Source organism: Haemaphysalis longicornis, unplaced genomic scaffold, assembly GCF_048455015.1.
Source record: "Haemaphysalis longicornis isolate Haplotype H1 unplaced genomic scaffold, Haemaphysalis longicornis Haplotype H1 scaffold_3, whole genome shotgun sequence".
Taxonomy (NCBI): domain Eukaryota; kingdom Metazoa; phylum Arthropoda; class Arachnida; order Ixodida; family Ixodidae; genus Haemaphysalis; species Haemaphysalis longicornis.
Genome location: NW_027526335.1, coordinates 25,830,890 through 25,855,821, shown reverse-complemented (window position 1 = coordinate 25,855,821; position 24,932 = coordinate 25,830,890). Strand labels below are relative to the sequence as shown.

Below are 24,932 nucleotides of genomic sequence, written 5' to 3'. Positions count from 1 at the left end.
CGGCTCTGGGGAAACACGGTAGCGTGTGGCGCTCCTGCACTGGCGGCACGGCGTATTCATCCTGCACCGGTGGCACAGACAAATGTAGATCGTCGCCATCCGTTACACGAGCTTAGCTGAGTTTGTAGATATAGCGCGTCGTTTAGAAGGTATGAATAACGCTGAAAAACACGGAGTGTCTCTGGGGGCACAAACGCCCGCTACACGCGCGACCACGGCAAGCATCTGCCTGCACAGTCGACAAGCAGCCCACTGTGCGGTGGTGTATGCACGATACGGCATACACCGCAGCAGCTAAAACTTGTCACCGCCCGCCAGAGCAGGACTATTCCTGAAAATCAGTTTGCAAATACGTGAAAGGGGGTGATAGTGCAGTGAAAGATAGCGCGGGGGATCGTAGTCATCGCGGCCTCGCAAAGCAGTGTCTGGATAACTGCAGCGATGCTAAGCCTTTTCCCAGACTTCGGTGGGACCAATTCACCGTCACAGCGCCGCATGCCGAAACGCTCGCGAGTCGCTATAGTCGCCGGTGGCAATCTTCAATTATTGTCGTTAGCGAGCATGTTGTGTTTGGAAGCCCCCTATGTGGCCTTCAAACGCTCGTTTCCGCTATTATAAAACTGACGCGCCGACGTGGGCACTGCCGGCGCAAAGAGCCGTTCGATGCGGGCCGGCCACCGACCGACCCCGCTGAGAGGTAGCGGATGTAGTAGGCGGAGCTTGGCCGTCGTCTGCTAAAAAAAAGAAGCGTGACGTACCGCCGAGCGGACCCAATGGCTGCACACATCTCGAACCAAACCTGTTTCTCTAGGTGGTCTAGCGCCTCGTCAGTGACGTCTCCGCTTCCACAGTGCTTTGGAGGCACGGCGAAAGAGGAAATGCGCCAGGCCTGGTTGCGGGCCCTTTTTAATGAACAATAACTCGGCTAATACTGAACGCTTTTAAACTATTTTTGCTGCAGGACGTTCTTTGAATAGTACCGTATTTACTTGCGTAATGAACCCACTCGCGTAATGAACCCTCCCCCTTCCCCTCCTGAGAATTTACTTTTTTGTCACTTTTAATAAAAAATGCAGCGGGAATATGCATGGTTGCTGATCCCTTAGACCATCTTAGTAACTTGATATCACGCTACCGTACGCGCAGAAATGCTAAAAACGCATTCCAACAAAAAGAAATCTCAACAGTAGCAAGAGAAGTGAGCGCGCATGCCGTGGCTCACAATTTAAAAATTGCGTGCTTGCGGAGCGCCACCTTCTGAACGCAAAACGAACCTTCTTGCGCCGTAAAAACGTTCCTGCATGCGAACAAAGCACAAAACGTACTCCGCACTCCCCTGCTCTTGCTGTTCCGCGACTTCGCCATCACGCTCGTGTTTTTGTTGTTCAGCTGTGTTCCGACCTTTTTTTGTGCTCCTAGTGCGCGCCGTACGATGGGCCAGTACATGAGCTTTAGAGCCGGATTTAAACTGAAGCTGGTGGAGCGTGCGTTGATGCACATGGAAACCGCGCGGCTGGGCGGCACTTCATGTACGCTACGGGCGAAAACGAGGTTTTTGGGCGGGGAACAGGGATCGCCGTGTGTTTCGTGGGTCCAAAGGGAAGTTTTTGGAGTGTTTTTGGAGTGCCTTGGAGTGCCTTTTTGGAGTGCCTTGGAGAGTTTTGGAGTGCCTTGATAGCCCGCAAGACGGTGCGCTGTGGGCCGACAACAAATGTGAGGCGGCAAGCGGCTTTACTACGGAGGATAGCTCCATGGTGAGTAGGGACCCACAAGCATGTTGCGAATAAAAAAGAAATTTGATTACATAATTACCTACGTGTTTTCACGAAAATGGCAAGGCTCTGACAGTGCTTCTTTCAGCAACTTTATTGTTGAAATTTTAACCTTTATAACTGCTGCAATTTTTTCCCGCATAATGAACCCTCCCCCCAAATTCATGCCGAATTTACTGGAAAAAAAGTGGGTTCATTACGCGAGTAAATACGGTACTCCAACTATTGCGCACGTAAAATCGCAACCTTTGGAACCCTGTTTAGGGCCCCTTTAAGGTCTTGCTCATGATATTAGTGTTGATTATAATGGTATTTAGTGCCAGCAGGTGAAGTTGCAAACTGATAAAAAAAATCTGCAGACCGCGTGGTGCAAATCTGCACCCGTGATACGGGATATATATTGCACGCACGGACACCTTGTGCAGGCATTGCATTAAATGAACAGTTTAATGTGATTACTTGCTTTATTTCAACGTGTGTGGTATGATAAATGTGACATCCACAATAAAATGACGTAGGCTGTAAGCATTAGACTTTATTTGTTTACTTGCTGTTGTCCAAAATGCAGAAGAAAATGTTTTGCTTAAAGCCTTCTACACCCGTACAGCAGCTTCCAGTGTAAGGCCAATGGAGCTCAGCCTGTGCTGTCTACATCAAATCTATGCAATGACGTTATGTGCAGCGCAGGTCTTGTCGTAAAAAACGAGAGGCTATGAGTTATGGATACAAGAAGAGTTATATATCACCAGCAATAATTTCAGTAAATACCAACCCTACACACACAGACATCACGCAGAAGAACTGCACTGTTAATGGCAAAAATTACACGAACATGGCAGGATAAGCCCTCACGCAAAGCGGAATAATTCAGCTAACTGTATTTGCCAAGACATGCCAGTTGAAATTTCTGCTTCTGTTTCGAGTCTGTAACGGCGTCCATCTCGTAGCTTCTATCAGGCCTTTGGGCGGGCATGAGAAGCTGGTGCTTTGTAACAACGTCAATCTGGTTAACATTTCGGTACAACCCAAATGTCGAGTCTGCTGTAAGGAACTCCACCTTGGTGTTCTGAAATGGTCGCATTATTCTGTCAAGTTTACAATGCTTCGTGCATGAATGTCCTTAGTCTGCCTGAAGCCGTGTACTATATCCAGTAACTTCCCTGGGGCGGCCACCCCCTTTATGTGGACGTACCACTCCTAGATTAGGTACAGCAGGTCACAGCAAAGTAATTTTAAATTTAGCAAGACAAAATAACAACGATAAGACGGAGTTGTCTGACCATACTCTTGCGGTCAGGCATGTTCTCAGCAAGTTGAGCAAAATCTTGCTGCGTTTGGAATTTTGTCGTGAGATCTGAGGAAAGAATAATAATGAGGTCTTACCATTCTGGTTTCCAACATTAATGAAAGGACATACGTTTTAGCGGACGCGTGCGCTGCCGTTGTTCAGCTGAGTACACACTGCCGGTTTTAAAGCTAAGCGATAAAACAGCATGGGCGGGACTGCATAGGACGCATAGGAATTTTGTAGTTTTCATTGGCGACTCGGGAAATGGAAATCATGTTGGGAAGCTTCTTGGTCCCCCAAAAAAACAGAGAGCACTGGGAAGTTGTACAGGGAAGTTGTACATGACCTTCCGTCTTAAGTCGATGGTCGAAACGAGTAAGCATTTTGTTGCCCGCAGTGCGCCAAGAGAACTTGCATAATGGCATGCCCCGCTTACATAAATGATACCGACTACAGTGTTTCAGCATGAAACGGACAGTAATGGTACAGTTAAGGTACTCACTTGGTTGATAGCGACCGTGATGTTCAAACTGAAGCATGGTTTCAGGCTACGAGATAATAGATTGGCAAGAAATTGCAGAGTTGTTTACAATGATATTTCCTCGGTCATTTTGGTTACTTAAGTAATGCTGACTATAGCTCGAAATTCCCTTCGTGCGACATTTTAGGAGTAGTGGATCCAGGCAGAATCACAGCAGCGTGCACCCGTATGTTAAAGCGGAGGGGGGGGAGCGCGGAAGTGTGCTTGTGTTTTTGAGAGGGCCTGTTGTCTTTAGAATGTTTTTTTTTAAATTACGACATTAGTCTGTCATGCCAAATCGATTAAGCATTGACAGAACGATACTCTTGAGCCCACAAAACTTCAAAAAAGAAAAGGCCAGAAAAAGGTGAAGGAAAACTCTACTAGAAAGGCACATTCGTTTGTTCGCCACCAGTACGAAGGTCCTTCGCTTGCGCACACTGCTATGGTGATTTTAAAATTGGGTGTAGCAGATGGATGCACGCGTCGGTATGGAACGGGGTAACAAAAGTCGCGATAACGGGCACACCATGCGGCAGCGGCTACCTCACATGGAGTTGCGGGCCTGTAAATGAAGCACACTACTAAAACTACAGTGAGAACAAATATGTTTGAACTGTTCATGTACTCCCCAGATCGCAGTAACTCTTCATGTACTTAACGCTGTCTTGATACACTATGAGTAACCCTCGCCAGCTTTGTGCATCATAGGATATTTAGGCGTTTATACGAGTTGAATTTACATTTTCCCTTATTCAAAGTTACCTATCCGCTACATATTGGGCGCTCCTTTCAACAACCAATTCAAATGCAAATATTGCACTAGAAATAAAACGAGGTAAAAAATTTTGGCTCGCAGACATAAAGGTACTGAGACATAATGTAAATATTATGAAGCGATTATTTAAATATTAAAAGAGATCACTGATCACGCAAGGATAAATCAGTGGTCATGGGAAGAAAATGACTTACAATTGAGGCCTCTTTTGCGTGTTGACACTACGAGTGTGAGCTTCCCAAAGCCAGGACGCTTCTATCCTTGCACCGTTCTGTCATGTCGCCGTTGTTGTGACTCAGGCCCCTGAATATACACTGCTCGGGGAAGCCGCCGGTGACGCAATGGAGGGGCTTCAGTTGTGACTGAGGTCGAAGATGGCCATCGGGTATTTGTTACTGTCGCAGTCGCCGCTGTTGCTTCTCCTGCCGTACAGGCACATCTTTCGCACGGCGCCCTTTTCCGCGTGCATAGCCCTTGCGGTTGCCGCCCCAAATTCGATCTCATGCTCTCTAAATAAACTCTAAACCAAACACTCCTCTCCTTTCATTTCCTTCTGTCCCTCTTTCAATCCACCTCCCCCCTCCCCCTTGGGCCTGATGAGATGTCGACACCGCAATGTCAGACAGTTTCAGGCCCCTTTCCCTCTCTCCTCCTTCAAAACCTCAAAAAGAAAAGAAAAAAAAGTGACCGCTATCTGCCTATGGCAGGGCTGGTGACCGTCGTGCCTTCATGTTTAGGATAAAGTCTGGAACTCGCTCGGCGAGCCGCAGCGTGCCCTTTTTGTCAACTCGCCGTTCCCCAGTTTCCTAGGTTAGCGAAAAATACAGCCGAACGAATCTGACTAATCGCGGAGGAGAAAATGACTGTATGCAACACCACTTTCAAAAGGGGACACGCAGTGCGCGCAAGCTGAGCCCATGCAGTTATCCCACGACAAAAAGAAGGAAGGGGTGACGCGCGGGAGCGGGGCATTCGTTGCTGTGCGCCTCACCCACAAAGGCCCTCTGCCCACCCACGACATTCATCCAGCTAAAGCACACGTTTCGCCCAATGCGCAGACCCATCGTTTTCTTCAGTTAACTTGGAGGAAATTGTCTGCCACCATCGCTTGCACGTGGTTCTGCTTACACATAGTACAAAGATCGTCTTTTCCGTTTCGGCCCTTCATCGTACCAGTCTTGACCCATCATTGGCCGGTGTTCCCCCTTTTTTTTCTGCCACAAGTTAGTGCAGACTAGAGCCACTAGAGAAGGTTTCAGAGTATCGGCACTCTTTTCTGTCATTGTTGTACGCCGCCGACAGTGGCCATTGGTCGAACCGCGTCACGACATTTGTTTACCCCGAGAAGACCCATGGGCGCTGACAATTTGGTGCCTCTGTGTTGCCGCGCGCACACTCTTCGATAAGTCGTGATTTTCGGAGCACAGTGCCGCTGTATGACATGTTGAGAGTGAGTTTTTAAGCCTCCAGACAGAGTAGCGATGTCGTGCTGCCCTGTACTGGGCTGTTTCGACCGGCGCGAAAGTGGGAAACACCAGCATCGTTCCTTGCTGGAAAAGAATGACAGTAGCCTGGCGCAACTTAAAGCCACTTAAAAAGCGTAGCTTAATTAGTGGCTCCAGCGTAACCTAGAGCCACTAAATGAGCTACGCTAGCGTAACCGAGCCTGACCCCATCGCACGGCGCGGTCTCTAAATCTTCAAAAAGTAAACACAGCTGCCATGGTTGCCAAGCAGTGCCCGGACCAATTCCGCCCATCAATGTCCGCCGCAGTAGGGCGCACAGAGCTGGCCACCCTGGCGTCAGGCACCAAAATGGCTGCCACCGTGCATCAGTGTCGTTACTGTAGCTTATTTAGTGGTAGCTTATTTAGTGGCTCTAGTGCGGACCATTCCTTGCTTCCCCGGCCATACCGTGACGAGTCAATCTCCTCTTGAATGAAACCAGGCGCAAACGTAACAGGACGCAGAAAGGAGTACACAGGACAAGGAGTACACAAGAGTACACAGGAGTACACAGGAGTACACAGGAGTACACAGGACACAGGAAAGGACACAAGACAATCTCCTCTGCTGAGAGTGACTCAGCCGACCAATTATTATCTGTCTGGCGACATGACACACGCAAAGGGACACAACGCACGCCTTTGCTCCCATGCACTGAGCGTACCAGAAGGCTGCCATTGCTTTTGGAGCTGCACCCCTCCGATGCAATTACAGTTAAACCTCGATGTAACGAACTTCAATGTAACGAAACCCTCGATGTAACGAACCACGGAATTTTTTGTAACTTCAAGTGTATGCACACCATGTATTTTCACCCTCTGTGTAACGAAGTCCTGTTTGCCGGAATTTCAATGTAACGAAGTTTCATGGAGAACGAGGCACGATATTTAAGTTGTAGAAGTAGATTTTGGGAGACACAAGCGCCGGAATGGGGTCCCAATAAAACGTGAACAGCGACACGGGTCGCCCAATGCCGCGGATGCAGCCAGCCACGGAGTCTTTGATTAAGTCCCTTGCCTACAAACTGCGTGGCGTGCATACACGGCTGGCGCACTGTTTCTGTCGGAGCTTAATGGTCTACGGCTTAATCGGCATCAGCGTGAACCGCACGCAGCGTTTTCTCCCTGCAAAAACGCAAAACGCGCCCCGCAAGCCACAGGCGCGCTGACGCAGCCGCGGAGACCACCTGCGCGATGCGGGTAGCTCCTCCAGCGACCGCTTCTAACCTCTCGCTGAAACGCAACTCGAGGGGAATATGAGAGGGGCGTGCGAGAAAAAAAGCGGATAACGTGGGCGAAATTTTCATTGTAAAACGTGACACGCGCCGCTTACGAAAGCGCCCATCAAATATCCTCTGCGGTGGTAAGCCTAAGTCACCCGCGTTGCCGCCGCCGCCGCAAGCCGCCGCTTAGCACTTCGTTCGAGTTCGCTCATGCTTGTTGGGTTTCGTCGTCCCAGCAAGCATTCGTGAATCTTTATGAGCCCTGCACGCGCGTTTTTTTTTTTTTTTTTTTTTTTTTTTTCACACCGGCGTCCGCGATTGCGTGCCGGCGGCGGGAAGTGACTCGCGCTGCGCCACGCTGCGCGCAACAGTGGGAGGAGCCTGACCAGTTTCGCCAATGGGGAGGCGCGCACCCTATGGCGGGAGCTTCAAAGCGCTCGGGGATGCTGGCTGGCTAGACGATAAGGCCGCCGCGAAGGATATTTGATGGGCGCTCTCGTAGGCGGCGCGTATGACGTTTTACAGTGAAAATTTCGCCCACGTTATCCGCTTTTTTTCTCGCAAACCCCTCTCGTTTGCCCCTCGAGTTGCGTTTGAGGGAGCGGTTAGAATCGGTCGCTGGAGCTACCCGCATCGCGCGGGTGGTCTCCGCGGCTGCGTCAGCGCGCCTGTGGCTTCCGGGGCGCGTTTTTTTCGGGAAGAAAACGCTCCATGCGGATCACGCTGATGCCCGCGTAGACGATTAAGCACCGATAGAAACAGAAACAGTGCGCCGGCCGTGTATGCGCGCCACGTTTTCTTTTTCAGGAAACGCTTCACGGGATGAACACTTTATTATAACCGCGAATTTCAATGTAGCGAAATTTCAATGTAACGAAGTAAATTACAAATTTTACCGACTTCGTTACATCGAGGTTTAACTGTATCATGACCCGGGCGCTTCATTTTGTGTAAGCACCAATGCGTTAGAACAGGCATTAAGTCGTGAATGCTTTTATTAGCGGCACGTCCGAAGGATATGCGCCTTTGTTCACAGGCAGCGCACCAGGCATAACAGGCAGCACGGCGCCGGCCAGAAAAATTTCGCGGGGGGGGGGGGCTGAAGCTTGGTCAGCCCCCCCTGGCTACGCCACTGGCGCCGGCAGCAGGCAAGTAGCAGAGGATGCGCTGCCGCCCAACGCATTGCGCGCGATGAGCTCTGCACTCTCACGGCGTACCCTTCCCCCTACGTGCATGTGCGCAGTTTCTGCTCGGCGGGTTAGGAAGCTTTGGTAGTAGCTCCCACCCCGCGCTCTCGTGTTCCCCCTAATTGCGATGGCCATAGAACCAACCACCTCAACTCCCTCACACTTGGCCACCCTTGGCAAAGATGGCAGCAAATGTCATCAGTTCAGCCCCTGCTTGAGCTGAAATGCAACCTGAGAATATCACTTTGCGTTCAATACTAGAGTGTCTGCCAATTGGGAAGGACTGGAAATCCTCCGGCAATTTGAAGAATGAGAAAAGCTCAAGAAAAGTTTATGAAATATTTGCCCTTTTGAGGAAAAGTAAGCTATAATTTCATAAGGCTGGCTCCAGTAAAGTGAAATTCTGAGACACAAGGAAAATGCACTTCATCTTCCAGTTACGTAGCACATCGAAGTATTACTACTGCTGGACAATCTGGTACTCTCAGCAAAGGATAGGAAAAACAAGACTTACTTTGCCTGAAGAATTCGGCTGTCAATGTCATCAATGGAACTGCCATGAGCAATTCGAAATGACCCCATGAAGCTTCCACGTTTTTTGCGAAGTTTTTCACACTGGATAAAGAAAGAAGACACAGAAAACCAAATAAAATACAAGAGAAGTGTTAAACCAGCTTCTGTTCACTCATAACAAAATCAAAATGCCCAAGTGTTGCACACCGACGTTACTTGTAGCAGCCTAGTGACTACAGCAGTGATGAATGTGATGGTTAAGCATAGGAAAAAGCTTGCTGTCACAGCAGAGGTATTCTCATAGATAAAAACTACATCGCTCCACTCACATCAGGCCTATCTGTGAGTACAACTAGCAACAATCGTTATTGCTTTCACCTTGTTATCAGCAAAGCCTAGAATGGAGGCTTCAAAAATAACGCTTGTTAAGTACATAACCTGCCATAAAAGGGTAGAGTTAACATCCTCGCAGTATTATCATTTAAATACCAGCTTGGGTAGAAGGTCACACACTAAGCGTGACTGTACAGCAATGTACAACTGCTGCAGTCTTGATTGAGGGGGCAGGTTTGTCTTTGGGGCCGAAAAATGGTCAAAAAATTTTCTGAAAAATGGCATTTTTGGCATCCATGGCCATTTTTTTTATCAGTGCAAATTTTCTCATCAAAAGGCACCATATTTTAAGGCGAGGAGCATTTTAAAGTGCACTCTACAGCCCAGTTTGTACAGAATTCAATGGTAATAAGGCACTATTCTTGCAACACGTAGCTGGTAACTGCCGGCAGATATCTCAGTACGCAGAGCAGGTATGACTAATTTTTATTTTCTTCCGATACCTAAATGTGCGGAGAATACAATGATGCAAACAAATTTTCAAGTGGAGGCTTTGGAAAATTATTGTGTTCAATTGACACCACCTGTGAGCCATTTCTGGCAGAGCACGGGAGGAGTGAAGTTTAGTGTGTTGTAAAACGACCAAAAATAGCTAAATCAAAGAAGTTCTTCCAACATTGTGTTCTTTAGTCATTTGTCTGCCTAGCCCCATAGTAATTGCCACTCTGTATGGACAGGTTATTTTGTAATTGTGGCCCAAAATAATGGCAATTAATTATTAACCATCTAAAAGAATAACCAACTCGCAAACAATCTAATTGCAGCTTTGAAATCAGCACGAGAAACTCCATAATGCTGTGCAGGTTCATTGAAATTGTTTAGTAAGTAAATATAATAGCTCTAAGACCGGTCTCAGCGAGCACAGTGTCTAAGTGAGAGCCCGCACACGCATCCCAGACAACCACAACGGTGGGCGAGAGCACGCACCCCCTCCTTGGCGGCCATGAGCTGCTTTTCTGCGGCCGCCTTCTTGGTGTTGTAGTGGCGCAGCTCGAGCTCGTGGGTGAGCTGCAGCCAGTGCTGCAGGGAGGGCGGGGGCAGCCACGAGGTGGCGCCCCCCGACCGCATGGCCGAGCTGAGGGCCGCCTGCGCCGTGCCCAGCTGCTCCCGCAGCACGCGCACCTCCTCCTGCAGCCGCTCCACCACGCTGCGCGTCTGCTCCGGGTCCGCCGAGCTCCACAGCTCACGCTCTTGCTGCGCGCGTTGCAACAACGGAGAGGGGGGGGGGATCAAAGAACTGCCACCTCGGCACTTTCAAGGTAGGCCTGTGCTCTCTGGCACATTGCTCGGGTTCTCCTTGAAAGAAGTGGGAGTTAGTTCCGTCGTCACTCTCTTGCCCCAACCTGTTAGATTACTGACAGACATGGGGAGGGCTTTCGGGGAAGCACTCAACGTCACGAGGATGGTGCCGCCTTCCCTTTACACGTCAGGCGCAACACCAAAACACTGCACCCCAGAGAAGGAGGGAGGGAGAAATCCTTTCGAGCAAAAGCAAAGGTAAAAAAATTCCTCAGACACTTGCTTAAGCCTGCTTATATGGTTTGGAGGCAAAAGTCTAATGACTATCAAAGACTTCCTCACTTCTACATCGTGTTTGCGTCTCTTCCTTCTTTCGTTTTTTTTCGTCTTTTGGCACGAAATCACTTCGCCGGGCCGAACGGTCGCAGCTCGTCCTACTCCAATCAACCTCTCCACAACCAATTAGATTACTGAGAAACATGGGGAAGGGCTCGAGGGGAAGCACTGTCCCTTGAATCTCAGTGTACAAGATTGGGGAATGCTGCTGCTCAGGGTCGCTGCCACGTCTGTGTAGTTGGTCACATTGTGGAATGCCCTTTAAATGGTATGCAAAGGGAAGCCCGCATATCAAACTTCAGGTATTTTGTATCGAGACTTCTTCGCTAGAAAGTGCTATACTTGCAAAACCCTCCTCACATTAATTCTGCTTCATACTCTGGGGTGCTTATTATGTCTGCTTCGACAAAATCAAGGAGCTACAGTGTCTGTTTCATCATATTGCATGAATTCTTCTATACCATGGTGCCCAATCATATAGCGTAATGCCCAAGACCTTAGCTAAAATTTCACCCAACAGACTCAAGCCGTAAGCTTAATGATACTCAATACCACAGAGTTTCCTAGTAAGTATACTAGAGAGGAAACTGCGCCTTGTAAGCCATGTCGTCGTGGGGGTTCATGGGAAGACCCCTTTGTTTGGCTTGGGCTTGGCATGACAATTGGATTCCTAAGTGGTTTTGGGGATTTCCTTTTTTCACTATGCATTTACACGTTTACGAGCTACAAGGAAGCCGAAATCCTCCCTGTTCTGTGGTAGCCGTGTTCGGCGAAACAGCGGGCAGTGCGTGATCGCACCCGACGTTGGTCATGCCGCAGTCGAGGGACGTATGACTGAGCGGGTAATATGCCGCCGCGAAATTTGTAGCCGACGAAAAGAAGAAACAAAACTTACTTCGAACAGACATGATACGACCACGGGCACTTGTATGCGTCCTATCTTGTCATCGTGCACGACGGTTTAACGCCACGTTTTCTTTTTTCTTGTTAAACTAGTTGGCGGTCGGTGCACCGGTTCACCACGAAGGCAACGTCTTAATAGGCACACTCAAAAAAAAAACTTTCCAAACTCTTCAAGCAACTTATTATTTGCAATAATGGTAAAATTAATAAAATCAGTCTCTAATGAGTTTTCCCCCCCAAATATTAACCTTGTTCGTAACTACAACCTTGGCCTGCGGACCGTTCCGGCAAAAAATACGCGTTACTTGCTTTTTCCTTAGTTTTAAAACAGCCTGTTTTTATTTTCCCCTTACATAATTGCACACTATGCTTTGCGTTTTTGTGGCACTTTGTTTATATTTGCGGTCACTAACCCGTTTCAATCCAAGACAATGATGAAACTGATGAAACTAAGGCGAACGCGATGTATAATGGCGGCCCATGACGGCACAGACGGCCTTAATGTGAGCCGCATAGACGCTAGCGCCAGATTCCTCTCCAGTGTATATTGTAAAAAACTCTATGCTCAGTACAGCTGAATATGGCCTCCTCACCTTAGCCATGTGCTGCAGACACATGCAGGATCATGCTTCTTTCATGCAGTGCTCAGGAGAGCTGTTCCATAGCGGCCATTAAAAAAATGCCTCTACCATTATCCTTGTGCTAGGTGCATAATGCATCCGGCACAACAATGCTGCACCTTGTATACAGCAGTACCTGTGGTCATGATATTGCAGAAAACAAACGATGATTTATACATAACAGGCAACTTCAAACAAATTAACACCTCTTTCATGCCCGTATTCTCTCTCCAGTCTGTTTATTCGCAGAAAAAGTGAACACACATGGATGTGTGTTGTGTGGCACTAACCTTCTCATCTCAAAGGGCCGAATTTAGGCCATCTTTTACTTTCATAGAGAGACAACCTATAAAGCCAATACTTGCAATGAAGCATAGTGTGCACAAAACTAAGAATAAATGCAGTACTTGCGGCCTTGTTCCCAGAAAATAGTAAAGCACAATTTGCTGTGGATAATGTAATTGGACACAAGACAAAACCAAACTTGCGTATCGAAATGTGAAATCAAAAGCTTGCACCGAGAAAAGGCAACCGTCATGGGCCGGCTCGACAGCTAACATGCCACTACTCCAAAGTCCATCTGACGTCTGATTAGAAGCCAGTTTGTAGCACTGTAAATGTACCTTGGCAGCCAAGATTTCATCCTCCAGCCTCTGCTTCAATATGACTGCAGTTTCTTGCTCCATCTTCGCCTTATCCAGCCTGCAAGGTACATAAAAGACGGGAGTTATACGAGTACAGTGGAACGGATATTACACTCAATAACCATAAAAGTAGGCATGTAACAGCACGAGTTCTGCTGCTAAGCGCAGTTATACCTGACCAATGTGTAATCTTTTTGTTCCTATGCAAATTGAACGCTTTCCGGTGAGGATTAAGATGAAGGATTCTTGAGATGGCATTCATTCAAGAACACGCCCATCCTGCCTTTTCTATGCTCTTCAAATTCGCAAAGCTTTGTCATTTGAAGGCCACTACCAGCATTTTTAGAAGCAAAAATTTATGGCTTGTACAACAGACATAAGCTGGGGAGCACTTTTGTGTTTACATGAGCAGTAGCGTTTGTGATAATACCAGCACCCCAGCCGCATTCACCATTCACATACCTGTTACCTTTTCCAAACACTAAAAGGTTATGAGAAAATCAAGTCTCTTGCCTCTCCGTAAAGCACGTTTTTTTCAAAGCTATCATTATCATGAAACAAACAAGTCCAATATATATATAGACCGAACGTAATTACTTATAGTGCAAGACTGGATATCATGTGGGTTCTTGCTACTGCCAGTTCACCTACAGTAGATGACAATGCTTAAGTGTGCCGCTCCAAATGATGCCACCCAAAGCATTATGACATCTAAAGTGTGGTTTCTTTGCGGCCCCGACGATCAACCGAAGCTACTGGTGTGTCACTTCAGGGTTGAAAAGGAAGGAGAAAAAAAAAAAAAAAAAAGAAAGCGGAACTCATATTTGATGCAGCACGCACTTTTTTCCTCTCCACTTAAGTGTGGAAAAAGAAATAATAAGGCACCCTCTCGTTCGTGCATTCTGTTTCAGTCACGTGATAACCACTACTGCTCTTTTCCTTGGCACACTTCTTGAGATAGTGAACCTCTGCACTTCAAGTTGCTTCTACCAAAACACTGGGACAATAAGCAACCATCATTTCCCTTATCACACCACAGGAGGCAGCAAGCCACCCCACCAAGAGTTGTCTCTACTGGAAAGTTATACCGATAAGCAGCTGCCTTCTGCATTGCCAGCAAACAAGATAGAATGCAAAAGACAGAAAAGCAAAAAAGGCTTGCGATTTGATCCCGTTTTGATCACATATTGCCAAGCTTCTGTCTCTTTGGCCTTTGTTCTTCCAAATGCCAAGAAATGGCAAACGTACCCCACCCCTCCTCCCCCCCCCCCCCCCCCCCCCCCAAAAAAATTATAATAATGAATTTAAAACCACACCTAGAATTTTGAAAAACCCCACAGAAGCAGTTGATGTGAAGCAAAGACTTCGCATAAATCTCATGCCTGTGTCTTCCTTTAGGTGGAATGTTTCAACAAATAAAAAACTTGAAATGCAGGTTGCTGTGCGGATTTCACAGCTCCTGTGACATACGTTGTCAACGGTCTGCACTACGTACCTTGGGCTCAATGCCTCAACCCCGCCCACGGGCTTCACATTTCTCGTGTATGACGGAACAAGTGGGGTCTACCTCGGACATGCAGAGAGACAAGAAAGAGCCAGTACGCACTCCTTCTGGAGGTCGGAGAGCTGCTCCTCGGCCCTCTGCAGGCTGTCCATGTCCTTCATCATCTTCTTGAGGTGCAGCTGGGAGTAATTGTGCTGCACGTAGGCAAACCAGCAGCCCCCAATGGCTATGACCAGCGACAGCACCAGCAGCACGTCCTTCACGTAGTTGTGGTCTGCAAGGGGGTTTTCCGGGCAAAAGAGTGCAGGGGCTAAGCCTGACAGCACACTACCACCACACTAACACTCGCACATTCCCTGGGAAAAGCAGGGTGCACTGACGTTTGGGCGGTCCGAAGAGCACCACGTCCATGGCCTTGAGGGTGAGCTTCTGCTTGTGGATAACATCCTTGATGCCCAGCACGCTACTCAGGAAGTTGTTGTTGGCCACGGCCATCCTGCATTGGGAACCCACAGGGCGTGTGCACTACTAGCAAGCGATAGGTACTACTGTGCATAAAAGCACGGATTCTCTGTATCATGCAAACAGTTAAGTTTAGCACAGCACATTTTTCTAAGCCTAAGCCCATTAAACAGAAAAACTTCAAGTGAACATCATTTCAATTAAGGCCCCTTAAATTAGGATCGCAAAAGTGCAGAAACATTAGTAACACGAGGAAGAGAAGCTATTGTGGAGTGCACGCTAGCGAGTGCTTGACATGACAATTTGGAACTTCCTAATTCATACATATTTCACCACGACAGAACCAGTACGTACAGCGATGCCTTTCCCAACCACTTTTAGCTTACACCGTGTGACAACAGTCAGTGTCACAATAACACAACAGTTTCGTAACAACTTTCAAGTGGAACTGAATCAACATCATTCAACTGCGCTGCAGGTCAGTTCAAAACTGACATTAGCATGTTATCATAGAACTGACACGCCTCAAGAGGTGGAGAGTTTCCACCCATCTCCTCTGCTCCTCTGCATCTACCATGTTTGTTGGCATTTCAAGACTGTCAAACAGCTCATTTTTCTTTGTACAAACAAACGTCCATAACAATGAAGTGAAAAAAGCTTGGAGTGGTGATTTTATATTCCCCTTTAGACAGATGCCTGAAACTACGCTTCTGTTGCTCCAAGCCATTTTTAACATAGAAAAGCAGGACTGGACGCTCTTCAGCACAACCTTACCTGGGCAGGCTCGAGCCATCCACCGCATTTTCCTCGAAGGCCTTTGCATACTGGGGCAGCTCAACGCACGAAACCAGCCACTCAATGGTCTCTTCCACCGTCCAGTTATGAACTGCAGAGTGGCACACAAACACAATCAGCCTTCACATTCTACCTCCCCAGGAGTCCCTGGGCATTACCACCTCTGCCCACATGTCCAACTAATGCCTAGCCACAAACTAGAATGCCACGCTAATGTGACAAAACATCACTTAGGCGACGTTTTGAGATTGTAACTGCACAAGTGTGGCATAAGCAATGCTACAGGACGTTTTTGTGCACAAGAAAAAAATTTCAGGGTGTGGTTCAAAGCACTTACTTAGCATAATTTATTGCAGCTAAACGAAAAAAATACTGCAAAGCCTTCCCACTACTAATCCGAACACAGAGCTGAAATTAGTTCATCTCCACTGATGTTACACAACCTGTCCAAGGGAAGTACACTTGCACAACTATATACATTAGTTGATTATAGTCGATTCTGTCATAATGAACTTGACTGCTACAAATTGCTGTTTATGCTGAACAGCCTAAATAACCCCCTACCATTTTTGTTTACATAGTTTATAATTTTTTATATTGAATTGCGAATACATATATCGAATCATTTCAATACATTTGCGTTCAACTGCACACTGAAACTGTATTCTTAATTTTGAATAGCTCTTCAAAAAGCTTCAGCTTCTGGCAACTGAAACACGCATTTACAAGTTGCTTTACTTCTTAGTCGGAACTGAGCCACACAATTGTGAATGAAAAAATAAAAAGCCACTATTGCTGTACAAAGCACACATCGTAAAGCTGCAAAAGCCACATGAAGCACCCAACCTGACACAATTACATAAAAGTACAATGCCTTTAATGGTAATAGCGAGGTTGGCTGAGATACTGCGCTCAGCTTGCTACGCCATATAAACAAAGAATGCAGAACTAAAGAGAGAATGGAGATTTACACAGGTGCAATAAAAAAAGGTCTTCTTGTAGCAAGAAAAGCCAAGGAAACAGCAGTCGCAAACAAAGGATACAGAAAATAAAATGTTCTGACTATTCACTTCTACTCTCCACAGCTCACAGAACTGACACTGTTGTTCAGAGCTGGGCACTACAGATTAGACTGTGCATCTAATCTCCCTCCTCTGCCACGCCCACCTTTCCTTGTAGTAGAGTACGGGATCAGGCTAGTTGGTATAGGTGATCCATACCTTTAAAGTTGCAGATCCCTCTTTGTTAACACTTTCCTGCCCACAAAAAAAAAAAGCAGTGATATTAGGTAGTCTAGCAAATAATTTTTTCCCGGTCCCAGAAAATATGTAACAATAAGTGTATGGTATAGAATTGAAAAAGGGTAAATTTCTTTTGCAATGGTAATTGTTTCAAGTAAGAATATTTACGTGGAAAAAAAAATAAGCTGTACAGAAAAATTCTGCGATAAACACAAAAAATCAGCAAAAATGTTGCTGTCACTCTACACAGAACAAGAAAAAACGAAGATATGCATATTGTACACATAGTAGCAGTGCAGAACTTTTGCAAATATAAAATGCCTAAGTGAAAATTTCTTGACTTAACAAAAAAGAGGAAACAGTTAGCCATAGTGGGTTTCGTTTCACTCTTTGTTCGTAGCACAATTTACAGTTTCGATACTTTTGCATTTTCTGGGGCTCATGTTTCTATCAGGTTTTCCATCAGTTTTGAAATTCTATCAGGTTTTTGGCGGGTTTTACACACTTTTAAAATCCGATGAATAAAAGTTGTCCTCAGAGTCAGTGCCATCCAAAAATCCGCGTGTAGGATTGTACCCGCCACGGTGGCTCAGTGGCTAAGGTGTTGTGCTGATGAGCACGAGGATGCTGGCTCGATTCCCAGCCGCGACGGCCACTTTTCTAATGGGGGTGAAAAGCAAAAACGCCCGTGTGTACGAGATTTCGGCGCACGTTAAATATCCCCAGGTGGTCAAAATGAATCTGGAGCCCTCCACTACGGCGCGCCTCACCGCCTGCGTAGCGTCGGCGCGTTAAACCCTACAATCAATCGTGTAGGCTCGTTCAAATCGCTAGAAATGCAAATGCTGCGCTTCCGTGGCGCAGTCACGTGCAATGTCGACACCATCGCCATATCTTTAGAGTGCCCGTCCCATGACTACAACAGCTCTTTAAAAAATCGGCGCCGCGCAAGAAAACAAAATCAAAGAGGATGCAAGTGTCTCTACTTGCTCTCAGCGAGCACTTGGAAAGAGCCAAATTTGAACTTGGAAGCGTCAATAAACTATCAATTTGAATAACCGTGGGCAGGAAAGTGTTAACTAACAGTGTAGCCCAATTCCCACTCATTGCGTGCAGAAAAAAAATACCTGGCTTCTTGGGATCGTATCATTTTGTTTTCTAACTACACATAAGAGTGCAATAGGCTTGAGTATAACTGAACATAAGTTCAGACTACATTGCAAAACTAAATGCCCTCTAAGGCAATCGTGCTTTAAGTGAAGGGCACACACTGTGCTTCTCCTTGCTGCTGGTACTGATACTACCTTTGGCAAAGCCAACAGTGGCTTACATTTAACGCATTGCTTAAGAAACCAGCACTAGACATACCACTATACTGACAGAATTAGCTGAAAAAAGAAAAGGGGGTGCCCAGAGGTCAACAGGCTGGTTGCAAGGAGAGCGCATTACTAACCTTCGGAGACCTGCCAAGACTGCCACAATTCCTCAAGGGAAATGTACTTGTCGTTGCCGTGAAACTTCTTCTGGCGCTCATAGCCATTCTCGTACTGCAACTCATCCCTGAGGAACTGGACACACAAGCACGGCACACAGTGGTCAGCTGCCAGTCACGCAAGGTGCTGCTGCACGCCCATACCCTTACCACCACCATTCCTTCCTTCCCAATTTCCTTTGCACTGCTAAAAGGGGTGATGCCTTGGGTTCCACCAGCAGTATTGTTATTAGCCCGTACTTTAGTGTGAAGACCTCTTCTACGTCTTTTGAACCGCTCCTTCTTTGAGTTGTCCAAATCCGCACTCAGCCTTTGAGTTACACCCACGGCCAGACAACGCATGTGTGCATCTCAGTGTCAATCACCAATGACTGAACGCAGCAGCAGAGTGCCCAATTCTAGTGACTACCGCACAGTTATAAGTTCCACAACAATAAGCAACACCGCATACATTCTACTCTATGACAACACAGCACAAATAAAAGCGCCAACCAAGCTATTTCGTGCGGGTTGCACACAACACTGCACAACTGTGGGAAAAGTAGCACTTACTAATATGCTATGCATCTTGGAATTAGGTTTAAAACAGCATGGGAACAGGACCACCCTTACTTGGTTTGCAATGTAATTTTACTGAAAACAGCCTAGGTACAAAAAAAGAACAACCAGAATACACACTCAGACGGGACACATTATGCACTCCCTATCTGTCTGCAGATCTGAACTATCTTCTGCAATCCCCAATGACCTTTGCTGACTGGCAGAGATGAAAGAGAATAAGCCACTTGATATTTCACACCAATGTTGTTTTGTTTACAAACATATAAGCTTCAATTTTTCCTACATGCATTTCTTACTTATGTGCTTATGTATTTCTGTATGAATGCATGTGATTACACTATGCCGATTTTCTACAGAGGTTTGCATCAAAGAAATATCTACAGGCTCTTTTTTATAACTATATAGTAATTCTTAAAGATCGTAGCTAAGTGCTAGTAAAAATCTTTTGTGCTACAATTCTGGCTTTCACAATCTCTTAATAGCTGTTTCCTTATGGGACACTCTATACATGTAGGCAACAAGAGTAATTATTCGATTCTCGCTACTACACCATATGTAAACACTTTTTCTGCTTCTCATATTTCAGAGGCAACAAGAACACCTCACTGCATTCAACCCCCACCAACCGACGCCGAATTATTTTTTTGTGGACTGTGAAAGTGCTGGGGCCAACACGGCACAGTTGACAATCCATATTCTGGACTACAATATCCCAACATATGTAACTAAACCTCTTAAAAATGTGCATTCACGTGGGCTTGCAGACATACGACTAGAAATAAAAATTTCACAAATTCTATCTCTTGCTCATTTATGTACAAATACACTAATGTGACACTCACTATAAACAGCTTGTAGTTAATGCCGTGATTGTACGAAACTTCCGTACGACTTACAATGATCTTGAAGTTATTAAATGTACAAGCGGTAGTACCAGGTGTTGCCCAGGTGCGTGCGCGTTAATATACCGACAGGTCTATGTGGCCTAATACACATTAATGTAATGCATGTGTGTTTATAAATCAAGAAAATGTACTCAGGTTGCTATAATCTGCAAATGCAACCAGTGCATTGTTCTGGACATACGACTATTCATTATAATATTTTCACTGCAATCTTTCCTGCCTGCTTCTGCCATTTTCGTATAAAAATTAATCATCAATATTGTGTACTGAGTGTTTATCTTACCTGTTGCCAATTTGACATCTTCATATGAATTAAAGCAGCTTTGTCATCCTAGGTAATGTTGGTGCTTACGCTTGAGTTACAACCTGTGTCTCCTGTGACCTGTTCGCTAATGCTGTAGAATTTCTCAACATCTTTTTGCAAATCAAGAACCCTACCCAAAAGCTCTTCCTTTTTCAACGCACTCAGTATCACAGAATGCACCGGCTTTACAACACCTTGAAAGCCCTCATCTGTTCTAATCGTGCTTGACCCTTACATAGACCACTTGAAGTCAAGGGACTGCCCTCGCTCAGAAAACTTTTGGTGCTATATATTGCCAAATTTAAATATCAATGCTGGCCTGTCCAGACAGAGATTCTTAGTCCCCTCTGCAGTATGGCTGGTCTGACTGCCATCTAGGTCAGGTGCTTTAAAGCTGCTGGAGACTTAAGGCCTCGAATTTTGTCTTCGGTTCGTTGGGAGCCTGAACATTGAAATGGAAGTACAAATGCCATTGTGCAGAGTCTTTAGCATTATGCAGCATCTTTCTCTCTCGGGAACTTGTAACCAAATTCAAGTGTCAAATAAACAAGTGCATTTGTTCTTTGGGTTTTCAACGTTCAGATGTTCAAACCATTTTTCAGTCCCCAGCATGTGCAAAAATTAATGCCCCAATTGCATCAACCAAAAACAATGCATCAAAATTTAGGGAATGTTTAAGGCATAACTGTGACAGAGTAGTTTAGCTAAATAATAACTTCCTTCTAAACGCTGTAGTGTGTGTGGGGTGCACAGTCACACACTGCAGGACAACTTGTATGTAATATGATGCGACACAGCATTCGCACTGCCATTTTCCGCACCAGAAGTTGATATAAGAGTATGATATAACGTTTTTAGCTGTAGAAAAGGCACGGGACAAGGCACACCTCATCAGTTTCAGCGATGTCCACACTGCCATTGTCATCGTCATCCAGTTGTTGATGGAGTGCTCGGATGGCTTCATAGCCGAGCAGGTCGTCGCACGCATTCACTTTCTCGCATTGTGGTGGGGCCCCTAAAATCACAATCAAGCTGGTAAAGCATTGCATTCGCATGACAAAAAGTGGAGGAAATAAAACAAATCCTACAAGGACATTTAAGTGCTTCTTAAGAACTGTGATTGCAAAAGCATTAAAGGGACCCTTCAACAGTTACCATGGACTGCTAGGAATGCATTTTGGGGTAAAATCTATTGTCCAGCAATCTCCTCCCGCAAGAATTATGAAAATGCATTCACTATCAGCGAAACTATGCGCGATATGAAATCGTGCATAATCATTCCCTCTCAATTCGACTGCGGACAACGCGACGAAAGCTGCGCGCTCTTTCCCGGAGAGGGGGGCGGCTCGCGGCGTTCTGTTCGGCGGCCTTCGATATATCACAGGCCGGGGAGTTTTCTCCTTTTCTCCGCAATGTGGAGGCGCCTATTTCCGGTCTAGTGCCACAAAAAAGCAGGCATGGGTGCCTGCTCGCAAGCGCGTGCTCGGGCTGGTAGGGTGTTTTTGAAGCAAGAAACATTTGTAGTCTAGTGGTCCCGTTAACATCTTTCACAGCGATTTGCGCGTTCACCGCTTCACGTGCACGTTTCATATTTGGCTCAGGTATTCCTGGCAGTGTAATCTAAACGTCGCGCAGGGTTACTTGCACTGCTCAAAGTGTGTTGCAGGGTCCCTTTAATGTCTTAATTGAGCACCTGAAGTGCTTCGCATCCACTGCGCATTTTTGAAGGGCTTTGTCCTCTTGCCCCTTGAAACGATTTGTTTTGTGATCCGATTCCACTTTACGCTTTCAAATGGCTTTGATCCGTCTCCTCCCTGTTGCACCCCTGCACGTTTCTGCTGCTACACATTGGAGCAGCTAATGACGATAGTGGACTTCGCTGCCTGTCTTATGAGTCGCTGGCTGCAATTTTCTCTTCCCTGACTTAACTCATGTGGATGAATGCCTTTCACTACTGCTGCACTTAAGCATGTGTTGTGGAACACCTTGCACTATGGAAAGTGCCAAATACAGGGACGAGCAGCTGTCGTTTTTCTGTCCCAGACACCAACACTGGCTTCTTCGCTCAATAGGCCATTTATTCTTGATGTGCTGTGGAAAATGCAAGAAAATACTTCCAAACCGAAGCACGTTTCTGCCGAGACATGGCACCTTGCACAACAAAAGTAGAATTCAATGCTCTCATTTTCGAGTGTTTTGTAATCAGTTCAATATCAGAGCAACCTCTAAAAACTAAACTTACTCCTAAAGGCATTCATTGCGCCACCAGAGTTGCACTAGTTCCATTCCAAGGCCGTCTTCCCTCTTCCCCACAGATCTCCATTCAACCCGAAAACCGAAGCCTTACAACAGCCCAATGCTGCCGCCAGACTGGCCTTCAAAACCTATGAAGGCGGGCTAGAGAAGTTTAGACGAAAGGCCGCCCGCGATGGAGCTCGATGAACGAAAGCTCTCGGGGCTTCGCAACCTCCAATTGCCGTTGTTTTGACAATTGCGACGTCGAGCGACAGACGAATTGGCGGCCACACGGGAATGCGTCGTGCGCGCGTCGTTTTTTGCACTCGCGATTTGTGGCAAAGGCTCCAGAACCACCGCATGTCATATAATCAACGCTACGAGATGGGTTTCAAGGTTACAACGCGCTCATTCCGAAGTGCACTTCTTGACAGATGCCGGAAACAGCGTAGCCTGTCCCCCCCCCCTTTTTTTTCTTTCGTTATCCGCCCGTGCCGTATGTCGCGGAGTACCGCTCACTTACGCTTTCAAACGTTTGGCTGCCGGATATACGCTTTCGTTGACATTCTCTTGCTTATTTTTCAGCCGGCGGACTGACCTGTAGAAGCTGGTGCACAGCCGGAAACAAATTTATACTTGTAAGCTGGTTTTTTACACGGACGGATCACAGGGGGGGTCGTAAGAGCACCAAACGAAAGCGACAGAGTGAGAAATCGCTCCATAAAGAACACTGCCCGTTTGATAGACTGAAGTGTATCCACGACGGTCGCAAACAAAAAGCGCGACTGTGTCTTGCACAAGCAATCCGACATCAACATAACGTACTCGCGCAACGCCCAAACGCGGCCTCCAGCTAAGGTAAACATGCCAGCAAGTGACACGAAAGAGCTGCACGCATAGCGTCGGCAGCTTTGTTCTACCAATGGCTCTATCGCTCTCCAAATCTGCTTTATCAGACACCGACTGCAGCGGCGTCTTACACGGCCACGACGATTGTCACACCTAGCGACGCTGCGCCAGAGACACTTGCGATTCTGCAGTGGTTCGACTGTGCGCCTCGTAGAACAATGCGGTGCGCTGTATCAATATTTATAAAGACTTTCAAGTGCAGCGATTTCGCACAACGGCCGGGTGGGCAGCTAGCAACTGCCGAAACGCTCCAGTGACTGCGCGAGTACGCCAGCCGAGAAGGATGCAGCCAGCCGTCCTTGCACGGGCCTCGGGCCCGCCGACTCGGAGCTCTAAAATGCCCTAGGACAGTTAACGCGAGCAGGCGGCCGAAACGCGCAGGGGTGGACTCTTCCGGTTACCTTTGTCGTCGGCCGTAGGTGCACTGCCTTGCGCAGGGTCCGAAGCATCCTTGTCGCCAGTGAATGCATTCGTAGAGCGGTCTTGCGCGAGTACGCCGCTGAGAATCTCCGAGAATAGGAACACGGCAAATATGTACCGCGGGCGCAGCCAGTTCATGTTTTTATCGGCGTGGACGTCCGGCGGTCGAGACGCGCGCCTGCATAAGCTGGCGTTAACTTTGAACCCGTGCGGCACCGACACATGAGTTATTTTGATGACTAAATTCACTGGGAGCCAACAAAAGCGAATACATTCCAGCCAACACAGTGAAACTTAGCGTCATCCGTATACGGCCCCCGACGTCAGCTCCGCAGAAACAAGTTCAAAAATAATGTAAAACCAATTAATCACTTCCAGACAAATAAAAAATTTTATTTACAAGTTTTAAGTTGTTATAATTATTTCAATTATTTATTAAATAACTTTGACTGCAGAGCGTCAATTTTGATCAGGTGATAACACGCGCGAAATTCAAAGCTGTTTGGAGGTTCGGGCTCGTCTCGTATGTCTCGATCGGCGGTTAAAACAAAACAAGAATAAGCAAAGGGCAGCAAAGCCACAAAACCACAAAAGCAAAACCACAGCAAAGGGCAGGCAGGTATAATATTTTATGCGTTTCAATTATTGTATTTCAGGCATTAAAAATGGGTGCCACGTTATGCGATGTACGCCTGGCTGAAGCAAAAACGTGTGTGTACTAGTCCACACCACCGGCCCTCGCCGGGCTCGGGCCGGGAAGCACGTGTTTTCTCGGGCCCGGGCCGGGCTCGGGCTTGAACAAAACATTTTCTGGCCGTACCGGCCCGGGCAGTGCCTGAGGCCGGGCAGTGGTGTGGCGCAAATTTTGAATTGTTGATAACAAGAAGTTGGCTCATTGATCTTTTAGGTTAAATGAAAACACACACACACAAAGCGAAATGCAGCCACCACGGCGCCGTTCAACAGTATGAAAAAAAACGTGTTGCACTCACAAAGTCTTCGAGTCAATGAAAGAAAACGTATGGGATCCATCAGAGTGGGAGAGAGCGGGTCAGAAACCGCGAGGGACCAGGGCACTCCGGCCAGACAGCGCAACATGATTGTTTTTTTCGTCGGCTTTTCAAACTAAAAAAGAACAAACGTGAACTGTACTTTGCAATTCCTGCAGACCATGCCACCAATGC

At 46.8% G+C, this 24,932-nt stretch overlaps 1 protein-coding gene across 6 annotated transcripts in view; it reads right to left on the bottom strand.

Moving 5' to 3' along the window:
- The window catches only part of Stim (stromal interaction molecule), a 35,709-nt gene extending 11,639 nt beyond the window's left edge, over positions 1-24,070 (bottom strand). For all 6 annotated transcript variants that reach the window (XM_077702678.1, XM_077702679.1, XM_077702681.1 and 3 more), the window contains exons 1-9: positions 23,730-24,070; positions 21,072-21,199; positions 18,376-18,490; positions 15,661-15,772; positions 14,805-14,920; positions 14,527-14,698; positions 12,900-12,978; positions 10,106-10,372; positions 8,787-8,887 (exon numbers count right to left, since the gene is read on the bottom strand). In XM_077702678.1, coding sequence (XP_077558804.1) covers positions 8,787-8,887; positions 10,106-10,372; positions 12,900-12,978; positions 14,527-14,698; positions 14,805-14,920; positions 15,661-15,772; positions 18,376-18,490; positions 21,072-21,199; positions 23,730-23,886 — 1,247 coding nt within the window. In that variant the 5' untranslated portion in view covers positions 23,887-24,070. The remainder of the gene's footprint in view (positions 1-8,786; positions 8,888-10,105; positions 10,373-12,899; positions 12,979-14,526; positions 14,699-14,804; positions 14,921-15,660; positions 15,773-18,375; positions 18,491-21,071; positions 21,200-23,729) is intronic.
- Positions 24,071-24,932: the final 862 nt, after the last annotated feature.